Source organism: Vitis vinifera, chromosome 10 (genome assembly GCF_030704535.1).
Source record: "Vitis vinifera cultivar Pinot Noir 40024 chromosome 10, ASM3070453v1".
NCBI lineage: Eukaryota > Viridiplantae > Streptophyta > Magnoliopsida > Vitales > Vitaceae > Vitis > Vitis vinifera.
The window spans coordinates 9,567,646-9,582,755 of record NC_081814.1 but is presented as its reverse complement, the minus strand read 5'-3'; the positions used below and the strand labels follow the sequence as shown (position 1 = coordinate 9,582,755).

Here is a 15,110-nt window from a genome sequence, read left to right as displayed (position 1 = left end):
TTTTTTAATTTGCTAACTTACTTGCATTTAAACTTTTTATCAAATAATATCAAATTGAACCATCATATTTTTAAACTAAGATATTAAACTTTATTTTGCTTCTTATTAAAATATTAATCATAACAAGGAAATTAAATAATTTTAACTAAAGAAAAATAGGTAACACACTAATTTGTTTCTTAACTTAAAAAAAATATAGTAATATAACTTTAAACTTTTTATAATTAATAAGAACTATTATTATTACTATTAATGATAATTTCTATTTATGATATATATATATAATTTTCTAAAAAATTATAATAGGTAACCCAAAAAATGGTTTAAAATAAATAATATGGGCTTGCTGTCAAGAAGTTCAAATATAGAAGCAGCTGCATCCCTGCCCTTGTTGGTGTCTGGAGTCTGGACCCATGGAACTGGTACTAGAAATCCCAACTGCAGAAATTGTCAAAGCGAAGAACACCTAGAAACAACAGCCAGTTAAAACTAGAATAATAGCAAATCCTAAATGGAGGAGGACTGGTATATATTTACCTTGAAAACTTGTTCAAAAGTTGCTCTCCCGTTTTGCACAAGCACAGCTCCGATATAGAAACAGAAGGCGTTCGTGCAGTAAAATGCAATGAAAGAAAAGCCAAAACCTGCACCACTTATAATTCCTTGTCGAACTCCATGGTTCAAGGTGTCTTCGCATTTTTGTCGGTACATATCCATCACCTTCTTTTCTGCACAAAATGATGCAACAGTTCTGATGCTGCCAACTGCATCACTTGCAACTTGACTTGCTTCTTCATACATCACCTAACATGAAGTTTTGGGAGGTCTTAGTGAATCCAAGAAGTCACTTCAAATAATTCAAAACTCAGGAACAGAGGGTCATACGTACCTTAGCATCAGCACTAAAGCCCTCCATGAATTTCATCTGAAGGTATCCTTGCAAGCCCACCAAAGGCAGCACAGCTAGAATTACCAAGGCCAAACTCCAGTTAGCTGTGAATGAGATCGCAAGTCCTGCTACGACTGTTGAAATGTTCTGAATTACTAAGGCCAATGCATCACCCACCAGACTGCGAACTGCGGCAGCGTTGGTAGATAACCTCGCACCAACTGCACCACTGACATAAGAAAATTTTCTCCGTTACAGAATCAACAAGTTGGAGCACTTATGATCGTAACTTCTTGGTTAACTTACCTTGAATTTTCTGGGTCATCAAACCAACTGATTTCTTGGTGCACAACTTTTCTGAAGGTCAAGGAGCGAATTCTTTGTATCAATTTACCACCTGCGACTCCAAACAAGTAATTCTGCACTGAAGCAACAATCAGAGTCACAGCACCCAGACCCGCAAGCATAAGCGACCAAAACCTGGAATCCTTTCTCAGCTCATGAGGAGGTTCATAGAAAATTTTTATGGCTGTTGAGAGTATGAGCCCAAAGGCTGAGCAATGGGATCAAGTAGCAAGACTGGGATTTCAGATCTGTTCAGGTAGGCCAGCCGTGTAATTGAAACCTTTTTTCTCCTCTCTTCTTCTGCATCAATTTGTCATGCACATCATTTGGAAGTGGATGACCGTAGCGAAATGAGAGGGAACGCCAGCTAGCTGAGGAACCGCTTACAAGATCCTGTAGAGACAGTTTACGCGATCCGCTGGACCTGCTCATGCCATACTCTATATTCAAACTCTTTGCTGCTTCTTCTTCAGTGTCCGTTGCTTGATCTTCAGCCTCATTGTTTCCTTGTTGGAGGCGAACCAGCTGGGAGTAAGCCCCATCAGGGTCTTTGATCAGCTCTGTATGAGTTCCTAATTGAAAAATATTTTAGTTTGTCGAAGTGGTGGAAATTGTAAGATGAATACCAAGTTTAATTTTACCTTGCTCGACTAGTTTCCCGCGATACACCACTGCTATGATATCTGCATTCCTGATGGTTGTCAAACGATGGGCAACGATGACAGTGGTTCGATTTGTCATGATGTCTTGTAGTGCATCTTGGACAATGCGTTCAGACTCCGCATCCAGTGCACTTGTTGCTTCATCAAGAAGAAGGATTCTTGGGTTCTTCAGAATGGCCCTTGCTATTGCAATTCTTTGCTTCTGTCCTTCAGAGAGCTGAGTTCCATGCTCACCCACCATTGTTTCAATCCCCTGTTAACAGACCACAACAGTCCAATTACTCAAAAGATCAGAAGAAAATAGTATTGTGATAGAGAAAGGTGTCAAGTTGAATTAGTACAATTCTAACAGAACAGTAGATGAATGCCTGGATATAATGGAATCCCACAAAAGAAAGAATGGGCTCACCAAGGGCAGCTTGTCAATGAATTTTGCAGCATTAGCACGCTCGATTGCTTCTCTTATCTCTTCATCGGTTGCTTCCTTCTTACCATATGATATGTTCTCCTTTATTCTAGCTCCAAACAAGATAGGTTCTTGACTGACTAACCCTATCTTCTCTCTTATCCATCCAAGCCGAAACTTCTTTAAATTAACACCATCAATAAGTACTTCACCAGCATCAGGATCATAAAATCGCTCCAATAGACTGATAACTGTTGATTTCCCACTCCCACTTTGCCCAACCAAAGCAGCAGTTTTCCCACTTGGAACAGACAATGAGAAACCCGAAAATATCTGTACGTCTGGCCTTGCTGGGTATTTGAAGTAAACATTTTTTAGTTCAATTTCGCCCCTGATGTCTGCCAACACAGTCCCACTCGTATCATAGGGGTCCATTGGTGGTTTTCGGTTGATCGTCTCAAACATCTTATATGCTGCAGCTTGTCCTGCTGCAAATGCATTCAAGCATGGAGATGTCTGGCCCAATGACCTAGTCCAAGAATAGAAATAAGGAGAGGAGGTGACATGCCAATACATTGATCAGGAGGAAGTCCAATTTGGGATAATCAAATCAAATGTATATAAATGAACAAATCAACAAACAGAGCAGTACTAGTTACTTACATTCCACCGGTCATAATGGATATTATAACATTAATGACTCGTCCGCCATCATATCAAATGGCAAGTGCATAGAGACCAAAGATAATTGCTAGAACTGTAGCAAGTCCTACACCTGAAGCTAGCCCTTGTTGAACAGTAGAAGCATAGTCCACTTCCAGCTTACTTTCGTATTTTTCAACTGCTTTCTTTTCCCCAGTGAAAGATGCAACCTTGTAAATCCATAGAGAATTGAGCAAGTCGGTTTTTGTTTTTTCCTGGAAAGTTTAATATAAATTTATTAGAAGCTGCAAGAACTCAGTGCCTTACCGTTCTAATGGCTCCCACTGTTTGTTCTACCACATTCCCAGCTTCTGCATAAGCAAGTTGCCCACGGCTCGACATTTTCGCCATGTAGATTGCCATGGCCCCGCCATTAAGGACAAGAAGGGGAATACTTGAAAGCAAAACGAGGGAGAGAAGCCATCCTCTTGCAAAAGCAATTGCAAAGCCTCCAACAAAAGTTGACATCAGTTTTATAAACTTTCCCACCTGCCAGAACCAAAGATTTCCCGCTTGGAGAAGTGTCTTAAGTCGTCTAAATGTTGCACAAGTATTTAGATACAGCTAAATCCATCACCAGAAGTAGAGGAGACAGACAAATGAGCAAAGAAGTGAGGCTTGTACCTTTTCGCCCATGGCGTCTTGAATAAGAATGGTGTCCCCAGACATCCTTCCAATGACCTCTCCTGTTGTGGTTTCAGTGTCAAAGAATGCAATATCCTGTCTCAATATAGTTTTCAAGTACAAGCCTCGAATGCACGTTGCCTGTCTTTCTCCTATTATCATCCAGCTTGACACCTCTGTTACAGATGAATATATAACAGCGTCATAAACCATGCAAGAACACACGGACAACAACCAGAGAGAAAACAAGAAGACTTGCGTAGAAATGCAGCAATCCCCGTCCCAATAGCGATGTATACGAAAATCAAGGATATCTGAAATCACGTGGTAATCGTCTGAAAATGAGAATAGCTTATAAAATGGCACCTTCTCATCATCTCCCTTCCTCCCTGAACCACTTTCTCCTTCCTCTTTCATCCTCTTCAACAACTTTACGTACCTAGATCTCTCTTCTTCTCTCCCCCTACAATACCTTCACATGTACTGAAAATTAAGTGTTAATATGCTGTAAGAAAAATCAATTGATCCACTCATACAATATTCAAAAAAATAAAAAAAATAAAAAAAATACCGCTGTACTGGGGTTGCACCCCTATCGTCCATAAGTAAAATCAGTGAGGACGGGTAGTAGTGAGATGACGATGGACAAAGCAAAGGAGGAGTAAATGGTAAGACACGTGGTGCATTAATATTTATAAGCTTTTGAGGAAATTTTTTGTGTATAAATCACTGGTCCCCCTTAGCTTTCTAAACTTGACTAGGTGTTATAACTCCAATAAATTTGGTCATACGACATTAATTCATGTAAAGAAATTTTTTATTAGGTTTTTGGTTATATAGGGTAAGACGAAACGAAAATAATTTTGAAAAGTAATTTTTAAAAATTTTTCTCTAATTTTTAATATTTTTAAACATATTTTAAAAATAATTTTTATACCTAGTATTTTATTTTTAATCATTTTATATGTTTATATAATTATTTTTTGAAATAGTCCTTATATTTTTTAAAACAATTCTTATAAAATAAGTGAAAATAATATAAAATAATTAAAAGATATTTTCTAAAAACACTATATTTTTTATTATTAAAAAAGAAAACAATTTTTTATTACAACCTACATTTCTATCTTTTTATTTTTTTTTCCCTCTATTTTCTTTTCCATGTAATTCAAAATTTTCCCTTTTTCTGTATGATGATTAACCTAAACAAGAAAGTTTGATGATTAACCCTTTTTCTGTATGAAAAAGCAAATCAATCAATTAAATTATTTGAAGCAAAGAACTTGGGTTGAAAGAATTGCAGATCACATTGTTGGTATACCGGAAAACTTGAAAACTTCGAAGGGAGTATACAACTTTTTGATTTAATGAGAAAAGAAGGCCTCATCGTGGTGTCTATGGGTCCTAGTGTTCTGGGCAGGGAGACAGACTTCATCATCATTGCTAAAATCTAACTTTTAGCAGATGAAGAAACTGATCCATTCAAGCAGTCCTTACAGATGGGTCATTGTGTTGCAGTCATTTTAAGTTGATGAGGAAGTCGTATGAAGTGCTACAAGAGATGCATAAGGCCCATCAGTGATGCTCATCAGCTCCTCATGGCTACCCTTTTCAGCGATCACACCGTTCTTCACCACTGCAATTATATCTGCTCCTTTAATGGTGGTCAGGCGGTGAGCTACCACTACAGTTGTTCTCTCCACCATCACTCTATCTAATGCTTCCTGTACCACACGTTCTGACTCTGCGTCTAGAGCACTAGTTGCCTCATCAAGGAGAAGGATCTTGGGGTCCTTCAATATCGCCCTTGCAATGGCTATTCGCTGCTTCTGCCCACCTGACAGCTGCACCCCTCGTTCCCCAACTGAAGTCTCGTAGCCTTGGGGCAATGAATGTATGAAGTTGTGAGCATTTGCTGCTTTTGTGGCTGCGATGATCTCATCTTCCGTGGCTCCCTCTTTGCCATATGCTATGTTGGCACGTATCGTTTCATTGAAGAGTACAGGCTCTTGCCCTACCAACCCCATTTGTTGCCTCAGCCAGCTAAGCTTCAACTTCTGGATTTCCATTCCATCCAGTAGTATACGACCCGATTCAGGGTTGTAGAACCTCTCTATTAGGCTGATTACTGTCGACTTCCCACTACCACTCTCTCCAACTAGGGCAACAGTCTGCAAACAACAGATCATGAAGTTGAGCAAATGAAATACTGATGCTCAAGGACATATATTGATCAGGTTTAGGTCCTATATTGAGCATGTGAATTGGTAAAATATCTAAGAAAATATCCAAAATAAGAATGGTGATACCTTTCCAGATGGGATGCTCAAGGACAAGTCTCTGAAAATTTGAACATCTGGCCTTGTTGAATATTTGAAGCTGACATGCTGGAACTCAATGTCGCCCTTTACATTAGCAAGGGTTGTGCCCTCATTGCTGCTCGAATCAATCGTGGGCTTGCTGTCAAGAAGTTGAAATATTGTAGCAGTTGAATCTTTAGCTTTGTTGGTGTCTGGAGCCATGGCACTAGTTTGGGAAATTCCAATGGCAGAAATCGTCAAAGCAAAGAAAACCTACAGAGAACTGCCAGTTAGAGCTACAAGTATAGCCATTCCTAAATGGAGTGAGAAAAAGAAAGGACAACAAACGAGAATTTTACCTTGAAAACTTCTCCAAAAGTTGCTTTCCCATGTTGCACAAGAATAGCTCCAATATAGAAGCAGAAGGCATTTGTGCAGTAGAGTGCAAAGAAAGAAAAGCCAAAACCAGCACCACTAACAAGTCCTAGCCGAACGCCTTGCTTCATAGGGGCGTCACATTTTTGTTGATACATATCCATCACCTTCTTTTCCGCACAAAATGATGCAACAGTTCTGATGCTGCCAACTGCATCATTTGCAACTTGACTTGCTTCTTCATACATCACCTAACATGAAGTTTTGAAGGGCCTTAGTGAATCTAAGAATTCATTTCAAATGATGAAATAACCGGGAAGTGAGGAGTGTTACCAACCTTGGCATCGGCGCTGAACCCTTTCACGAATTTCATCTGAAAATATCCTTGCAAGAAGACCAAGGGCAACACAGCTAGAATTATTAAGGCCAATATCCAGTTAGCTGTGAATGATATGACAAGGCCTGCTATGACTGTTGTAAGGTTCTGGACTACTAGGGCCAATGCATCACCCACCAGACTGCGAACACTCGAAGCATCGGTAGATAGCCTTGCACCAACTGCTCCACTGAAATAAGCAAAAATTTCCCAGTTAGACAATCAACAAGATTAAGCACTTGACCATTAATTTTTTATAGACCCACCTTGAATTTGCTGGGTCATCAAACCAACTGATTTCTTGGTGCACAACCTTCTCAAAGGACAAGGAACGAATTCGTTGTATCAATTTGCCACCTGCAACACCAAAGAAGTAGTTCTGTACTGGAACAACCATCAGAGTCAGGACACCCAGACCCACAAACATAAGCGCCCAAAACCTGGAATCTTTCTTTAGCTCATTAGGAGGCTCAAAGAAAATCTTAATGGCTGTTGAGAGTAACAGTCCAAAAATTGGGAAGATTACACCATGTATTCCTGCAGCTATGGATCCAAGTAGCAAAACTGGCACTTCAGGCTTGTTCAGGTAGGCCAGCCGTCTCAATGACACTTTGCGTCTCTTCTCATCTTCTCCGTCACGTCTTTCAATATCCTGCCCAGCCATTTCAGTCGCAGGAATACCAATTGGGAAGGGAACACTAAAGCTAAGTGAGACAGAGGACCTGCCGCTTGATGAACCTCTGCTCATGGATCTCCATAAAGACAATCTTTGGCTTCCAGAACGGGCGATACTATTGTCCATATTATCAGGACTCTTATCTAATTTATCAGTGTCCTCCATATGAGCATCCTTAGCTTGACTGTTTCCTTCTTGCAGGTGAACTAGCTGAGTGTAAGCTCCATCAGGGTCCTTGATCAGCTCCCCATGAGTTCCTAAGATTCAATTTTTGAAAATTTTAGTTTGGTGAGTAAGTCCGAAGTTCTAAGATGAAATTCCAGGTTTAGTGTTACCTTGCTCAACGATTTTCCCCTGATAAACCACTGCTATGATATCTGCATTCCTGATAGTTGTCAAACGATGTGCAACAACTACAGTAGTTCGATTTACCATCACATTTACTAGTGCATCTTGGACGATGCGTTCAGACTCAGCATCTAGTGCACTTGTTGCTTCATCAAGAAGAAGGATTCGTGGGTTCTTCAAAATGGCTCTTGCAATTGCAATTCTTTGCTTCTGTCCCCCAGATAGCTGAGTTCCATGTTCACCCACCATTGTGTCTAGCCCCTGTATACACACCACAACCATTCCAAATATTGCAGGCCTTTATAAGGAAAGAAGAATTGTTTCTCTATTTAACAAATAGAAGATTTGTAACTTTTTCTAGCATGCTGAATATGAAGGAATTTCACCATAATAAAAGGAGAAAGAAAGAAAATAGGCTTACCTTGGGCAGTTTGTCAATGAATTTTGCAGCATTAGCAAGCACAATTGCTGTCCTGATCTCCTCATCGCTAGCATCTTCTTTCCCATATGATATGTTTTCCTTAATAGTGGTAGCAAACAAGATAGGTTCCTGACTGACTAGCCCAATCTTCTCCCTTATCCACTTGAGTTGCAACTGCTTTAAATCAACACCATCAATGAGTACTTCACCAGAATGGGGATCATAAAATCTCTCCAATAGACTGATAACTGTTGACTTCCCACTTCCACTTTGCCCAACTAAAGCAGCAGTTTTCCCACTTGGAACATGCAATGAAATACCGGAAAAAATCTGGACGTCTGGCCTTGCTGGGTAGTTGAAATACACGTCTTTGAGTTCAATTTCACCCCTAATATCTTCTAACACAGTCCCACTAGTATCATAGGCATCAATTTGTGGTTTTCGTTTGATAGTCTCAAACATCTTATATGCTGCAGCTTGTCCTGCTGCAAATGCATTCAAGCATGGGGATGTTTGGCCCAACGACCTAGTCCAAGAACATTTGCAAACAAAGGTAAGAGAGGTGGTCACGCATCAATACATTAATCAGGAGGATATTAAATTTGGATGTTTAAATTTAGTGATGATATTGCCACAACTATTGATCAACAAAGCAACAAAGAGGGTAAACTTATGTTTCAGTCACAAAATAGTCATTCCTAAAATCAATGTAACGCTCTACTTACATTCCTCCAGACATGATGGCCATTATACAATTGATGACTCGTCCACCATCATATCCTCTCTCTATAACCAGCTTGGATCCATACCACATGGCAAGACCGTATGTACCGAAGATAATTAGTAGGACTGTACCAAGCCCTATGCCTGAGGCCAGCCCTTGTTGAACAGTGGAAGCATACGCAATATGCAGCTTATTATCATAGTTTTTGATCGCTTTCTTTTCCCCAGTGAATGATGCAACCTTGCAGATCCACAGAGAATTGAGTTAGTAATTTGAAGAATATATATTTGTTTAAGCTTGTATGAACTCAGTGCCTTACTGTTCTAATTGCTCCAACTGTTTGTTCTACTACATTTCCAGCTTCTGCATAAGCTAGTTGCCCACGGCTTGACATTCTTGACATGATAATCGCCATGGTCCCACCCGAAATCACCAGAAGGGGAATGCTTGGAAGCAAAACAAGGGAGAGAAGCCATCCTCTTGCAAAGGCAATTATGAAGCCGCCCAAAAAAGTTGACATTAGTTGTATGAACTTCCCCACCTGCCCAAAGCAATTCATTAGGGATGTCCATGCGGTTCAACATATTCAAATACATATACATGTATGCATTCCATCCAGAAGAACATGGAAGATAGACAACATAATAAATAAAAAAGACCCACTCCAGAACAGAATCATAGCATATATCAAAGTGGAGAGTGCACCTTTTCACCCATGGCATCTTGAATAAGAATCGTGTCTCCAGACATCCTTCCAATGACCTCTCCAGTTGTGGTTTCAGTGTCAAAGAATGCTATGTCCTGTCTCAATATTGTTTTCAAGTACAATCCTCGAATCCGCGTTGCCTGTCTTTCCCCTGTTACCATCCAGCTCGACACCTCTGTGACAATGACAGGTAACTTATTTGAGGTTTTCTTTCCAAAACTTCAAGATTACTTAGTTGGGTCAGACAATTTCAGACTTAAATTCAAAACCACGAAACAGAACCTCTGCATTCACATAAGACCTCTTACATAAATGTTGGATATGAGCAGCTCAAAGCTGGGTTTCACAAAGCCCAGCTAGGCCAATGGACCAGTAGGAGTCTAGCTTTTAGGGATTCTGCCATGATTTTAAGCCCAATTGCAAGCTAAGATGAAATCAAGCTTGCATTCCACCATGGCCACATGCTAACATTAGCCTAGGAATATCCAAGAAAGAATGTGCAATCATGCAAAAGTTGGGGGGGATAAAGGAGTCATTTGAACATACGTAGGAGAGAAGCGATGCCCGAACCAATAGCCAAGTATACAAACTTTAAGGATACCTGAAAACACACGGTACATACATACGGGTGAGGTACACGATAATATCATTGTATATGCATGCTAAGCTGGATTTGATTCCATGAGTACAGGCTTCATCAGCTTTAGAATAATACTCAGTCCACATATTGATTACTTTTTCATTTTCAGATATGGGAAAATGATAAAGTTCGCCCATATTGGACTTGTCAAATTAATTTTCTGCAAGTACAACAGCATGTTCTGTTATGAACATTGGAAATAGCTAGAATACCCCTGTTTTGGATAAACTATACTTCAGCTTCAATTCCTAATTCACCTGAAGCTACTTGGGAAATGAGAATACCAGATGGTCTAATTTTCTATTTAGGTAAGTTGGTTTCCTTTTCTATTTGTGTAAGTGGAAAAAAGTTTGACTAATTCTTGTACCCAGAATGGTCTTCGGATGAAAGGCTTTATTTAGATAAGTTGGTAAGTTGGAAGGGGGAAGATTTACCAAAGTGTTGTACCCTGATTTTCTGATAAAGGAGAAAAAGGCAAGTTTTTTCTTCACGCTTAAAGAGAGAAGGGAAAGTTTTCCTCCATTCCTAGGAAGGACACCTAAATTCAACATTTATAGGAAACACAATTATCAGATTTGCTATTGGGTTTGAACCCCCTCCCACTGTCCTGCCGTGTTGCTGTAACGTAAAGCAAAGCCGCATTAATGGCTCTGTTTGGTTGCCCAGAAAGTGAAACAAAAGAAAAGAAAAGAAAAGAAAAGAAAATTCAGAATCTTGAAACAATTCCAACCCAGATGGCTACATCTTTTGTTTTCATCCATTTTCTCAGGAACCAGCCAGCCAACTCATATGTTATTACGCATTAACTCGTCTCTCAATCAGTTCCATCGCAATCCAAGATCAATATCGATCTATTATACGTCAACCCTTGAGATGTTTTCTCTTCTCTTTTTCTGATCAAGATTTAAAAACAAGATTTATCATGCACTACCACTCACAAGTTTTTATACATGCAAGTCATATAATCGATCAAAAACTAACAACTAATGTGTCGGGAATGAAATAATGAGAATCAAAACAAAGAACAAACCCTGGAGACTTCATGGACGACATGGGAAGGATCAGAGTCGCCGAAGGTGTTGATAAGTTGACCGAATATAAGTGTCATGAGGGGCTGCGTCATGCCATTGGCCATGGCGCACACTGTCCCTACAATCATCAACCCCACGTCTAGTTTGTCCGCAAAGGAGAAGAGCTTGTAAAAGGGAACCTTCTCTTCATCTGCCTTCCTCCCCCTCGCCGGCGCCTTGGCCTGAGCTTCTCCATCCTCTCCCATTTATTATTCTCGGCCGAACCCAAACCCAAACCCAATCTCCTGATGATGATCTCCTGAGTCTCCCTGCTCTTCTTTTGCCTCCTCAATGCATCATGAATGGGTAGCGAAGGAGGACAAAGAGACAGCAAGGTGGTGGTGGAAGATAGGAAGAGGACAGATCTTAAGGATGGAGGAGTGGGGGGAGAATCCTAGCGTTTCCGCATTCATATCATATATGCTGCGTATAACCGCAAGTGGAGAATAAATAGGCAAGGGGGAGCTACCAATTTTGGGTGGTTTAAAGATCCTCGGTTGTTCCCATTCTTCTAGAATTTCCTCCCAACTTTTTCATTTCCTAAAAATCATTCTGGAATTTGGAAGTCTCTTTTTTTTTTTTTGGCAATTTGTTTTTGTGCTGAGTCAAGAATTACTGACGTGCCACTACATCTGTCTGACACGCGTTTCATGTTGAAATCGCTCGTTGCAGAATGCATTTGTTCACACGGCCGCTGCATTCACGCGTCATGCGCGCGTAACCTGGGAAGAAACCCAAGAGAAAATGCAACATGAAAATTTTATGAGTATTTGAAGTATTTTATTAAAAAGAATAAAGTAATTTTAAATTAGAAAAATAATTACCACTATTTGAAAACTTGCAAGAATGAATTTAAAAAAAAATATATATTGGTTTTAATATCATACCAAATTCAAAAATTATAAATTCAAATCATTTTATATAGATTCTGCTCGATTTAAGTGAAATAAATTCTTACAACTTTAAAATGCATCTATTTAATTAAAATGAGTTCATACATATTAGTAATTAATATCACATTTATTTATGAATAATATCAATTTTTCCTTGTATAAACACAAAATCTTTATAAGATTAGGCAAATGAGATAATAATATACGAGGAAATAAATGGTTATAAATGGTATTATAAGAAATTTTAAAAAGAAATAAATTATAATAATGGTAACATAACTAATTTTCGATTCTAAAATTTTAAAAGATATGAATTGTTATAAATGATAACGGAGCGAATTCTCAATTCTAGGGAAAAAAAAAATTGTATCCTTTTATGTTATCTTACTCATGTGTAGCCTTTTGGAAGGGGTGGTTCAACAGGAGTCCATATCACAGGAAGTCCGAGTGGCGAGTCACGTGAGGTGCAACAGAGAAAATTTTGAACGCGGCCCATACCACAGAGGTCGAGTGTGGACGATGATCCTACACCATACACGTGGTCTTGAAGTCATCGAGTTGAAGGGTTTTCATTGGGTGGTCAGCTAATCAGATCTAACAATGACCCTCTTTTATAGTTTTCACATGTTTGAGTGTATTCAAACTACCCACTCTCATGATCTCATCTCACTTTAATTTTTGCATTTAAAAGGTGAAAATGTTGTCCCTGATAAAATGCTCACATAACTTTTGTGATAATAAAGAATTAGAAGGTTTTTTCGTGAAAACTAGGAGGAAGTTTGAATTATGTTACAAAACTCGAAAAAATAAAAATAAAAATAAAAACTAAAACAGGTACTAAAACGAAAATCAAACTCGAACTCGAACCTAAACAGACCTTCAAGCTTGGTAACTATTTTAAAAAACAATTTTTGAAAACGGTATGTTTTATAGAATAAATAGTATTCAAGAATTTGAAATGTTTTAAATTTATTTTTTGTTTTATTTTTAATTATTATTTATATTTATATAATTATTTTTTTAAATATCTTTAGAAAAAAAGAAGTAGAAATAATTAAAAGGATATTTTTTTAAAAAAAAAATCTTTGAGAATAAAAAATAATTTTTTATTTTTTTGGTTGTCAAAAACTTTTTCGATTACTGCTACCAAACAGGGGCTTAGAAAAAATGTAAAATAAAAGCTAAATTGAATGGTATTATAGAACTAATAAAGCTGAAAATAGAATTTAAATCAAAAGAAATAAATAACAATAATAGAATAAGAAAAGTTAACATGAACATGTTGGAGGGTGATCATCGTTTTCCTTTTTTCTAGAAGGATTGGACTAGGTTCCCATTGGGCTTGGATACAGGCAAAATTTAAGGATGGACTCAGCCCTCAGCCCAAATTTTTGTTCTCATATACGGCATGTGGATATTTTATCATTTACTTTTATTTTTAAAAAATGTTAGATAAATTCAAATATAATTTTGAGATGAATATGTGTTGGAAGGTAGTCAAAATTTCTAATTAGTATAAATTTCTTTTTGTAAGCAATATTGTATAGAATTTCAAGTAAAAGATTTTTAGAAGAACAAAAGATTATAAAGTACACAAGATAAAAACAAAAGGAATTTTAATCGACTGTGGAGTTGATTGTTTTCTCGTCTGTGATACAAAAAGAGTTAATTGTAGATAGTGAGATGAAAAATTGATTTAATGGAATTTGGTTCAAGATAGAGATTGTTGGGAAGTATCCCAAATTTCTAATTAGTATAGATTCTTCTTTGTAAATAATATTATATAGAACATTTTATAAATTAATATATCATTGTAATATTAGACTTTCTTATAGAATAACGAAAATTATTGGAAATATCTCTATTGATATTCTAAATCATGAGAGAAAAAGTGGAGATAAGATTGTAAATACCATGTTAGAATGTTACAATTAATATCGTGGTTCATTGTTTGTGATCATTTAAAACTTGGCTGAGTTGATTAGTTTATCTTCAATTTAGTCAATTCAATGTTCATGCTCAAAACCATGTTTCATGTTTCAAATTTTTTTATGGTGAATAAGGATAATATAGATGTACAATTTAATTGAAATGAATATTTTTTAAATAACGGTAGAATGAAATTATAAATTTTATCTTTTTCCATTAAGTTGGATGATGTTTGTGGTGTGATTTTGACTTGATCCTTTTGAGTTATCGTTTCCATCATCTCTTTTGTTATTTTACTTACATGAAAAAATTTGATGAGCATGGGTGAGAATGTGCCTTATTAATCCAATGAAGGCGTAGAGTACAATTTAAGTTGGTAGCTTGAAACATACCGAACTTTTATACAATTGTTTTTCTTACTTAGATTTGATATAATTAAGGTTTTTTTTAATTCAAACTAAATTAAAATTAAATTTGGACCAAGGATTAAGGAATCCGTGTTGACTAATTTTTTTAATATTTATAATATATGTTATTTAATATAATAACATTTTTTATATATTTTAAAATAATTTGAAAGGAAAAATATAAAATAATATTATGTGTTATAAATTATTATTATTATTATTATCAACTTGAAATATGTTTTTATTTATTGTCTAAATTTTAATATAAATATATAAAAATACAATTAAAAAAGTATTGTAGACTACTTAGGTCTAATGTAACCTAAGTTTGATTCATAAAACTCAATCGACCCATGTCTAATTTGACTATTCTAATTTAATCGAAGCTCGAATTGAGTTTGAAAAAATAAGGTTAGATTGAGCACTTAAGATTAAAGGTCAAATTGGATTGATTTAGAATTTGAATATTTCTTAACTTGAGGTGTGTTTATTTTAATGTTAAGTTTAATCCATCTAGCCAAGTTAGAGATGGTAGTTCGCATACAAATAAAAACAATATTTTAGGTGTTTTAGTCCAATGACAAAAGAAAAAAAAAACAAAACAAATTAGATCTAAT

At 37.0% G+C, this 15,110-nt stretch overlaps 1 protein-coding gene and 1 pseudogene across 1 annotated transcript; both read right to left on the bottom strand.

Annotated features, from left to right (window-relative positions):
* Positions 1-344: 344 nt before the first annotated feature.
* LOC100248715 (ABC transporter B family member 9-like) lies at positions 345-4,680 on the bottom strand (annotated as a pseudogene).
* Positions 4,681-4,916: 236 nt separating this feature from the next.
* Positions 4,917-11,813, bottom strand: LOC100253815 (ABC transporter B family member 9). Its single transcript, XM_002271149.4, has 12 exons — positions 11,225-11,813; positions 10,101-10,155; positions 9,554-9,729; positions 9,168-9,389; positions 8,850-9,088; positions 8,125-8,650; positions 7,691-7,964; positions 6,946-7,612; positions 6,641-6,869; positions 6,288-6,554; positions 5,938-6,201; positions 4,917-5,799 (listed from the first exon to the last, which is right to left on the bottom strand). The coding sequence occupies exons 1-12, from the start codon at positions 11,468-11,470 to the stop codon at positions 5,152-5,154; spliced, it is 3,813 nt and encodes a 1,270-aa protein (XP_002271185.1). The 5' UTR covers positions 11,471-11,813; the 3' UTR covers positions 4,917-5,151.
* Positions 11,814-15,110: the final 3,297 nt, after the last annotated feature.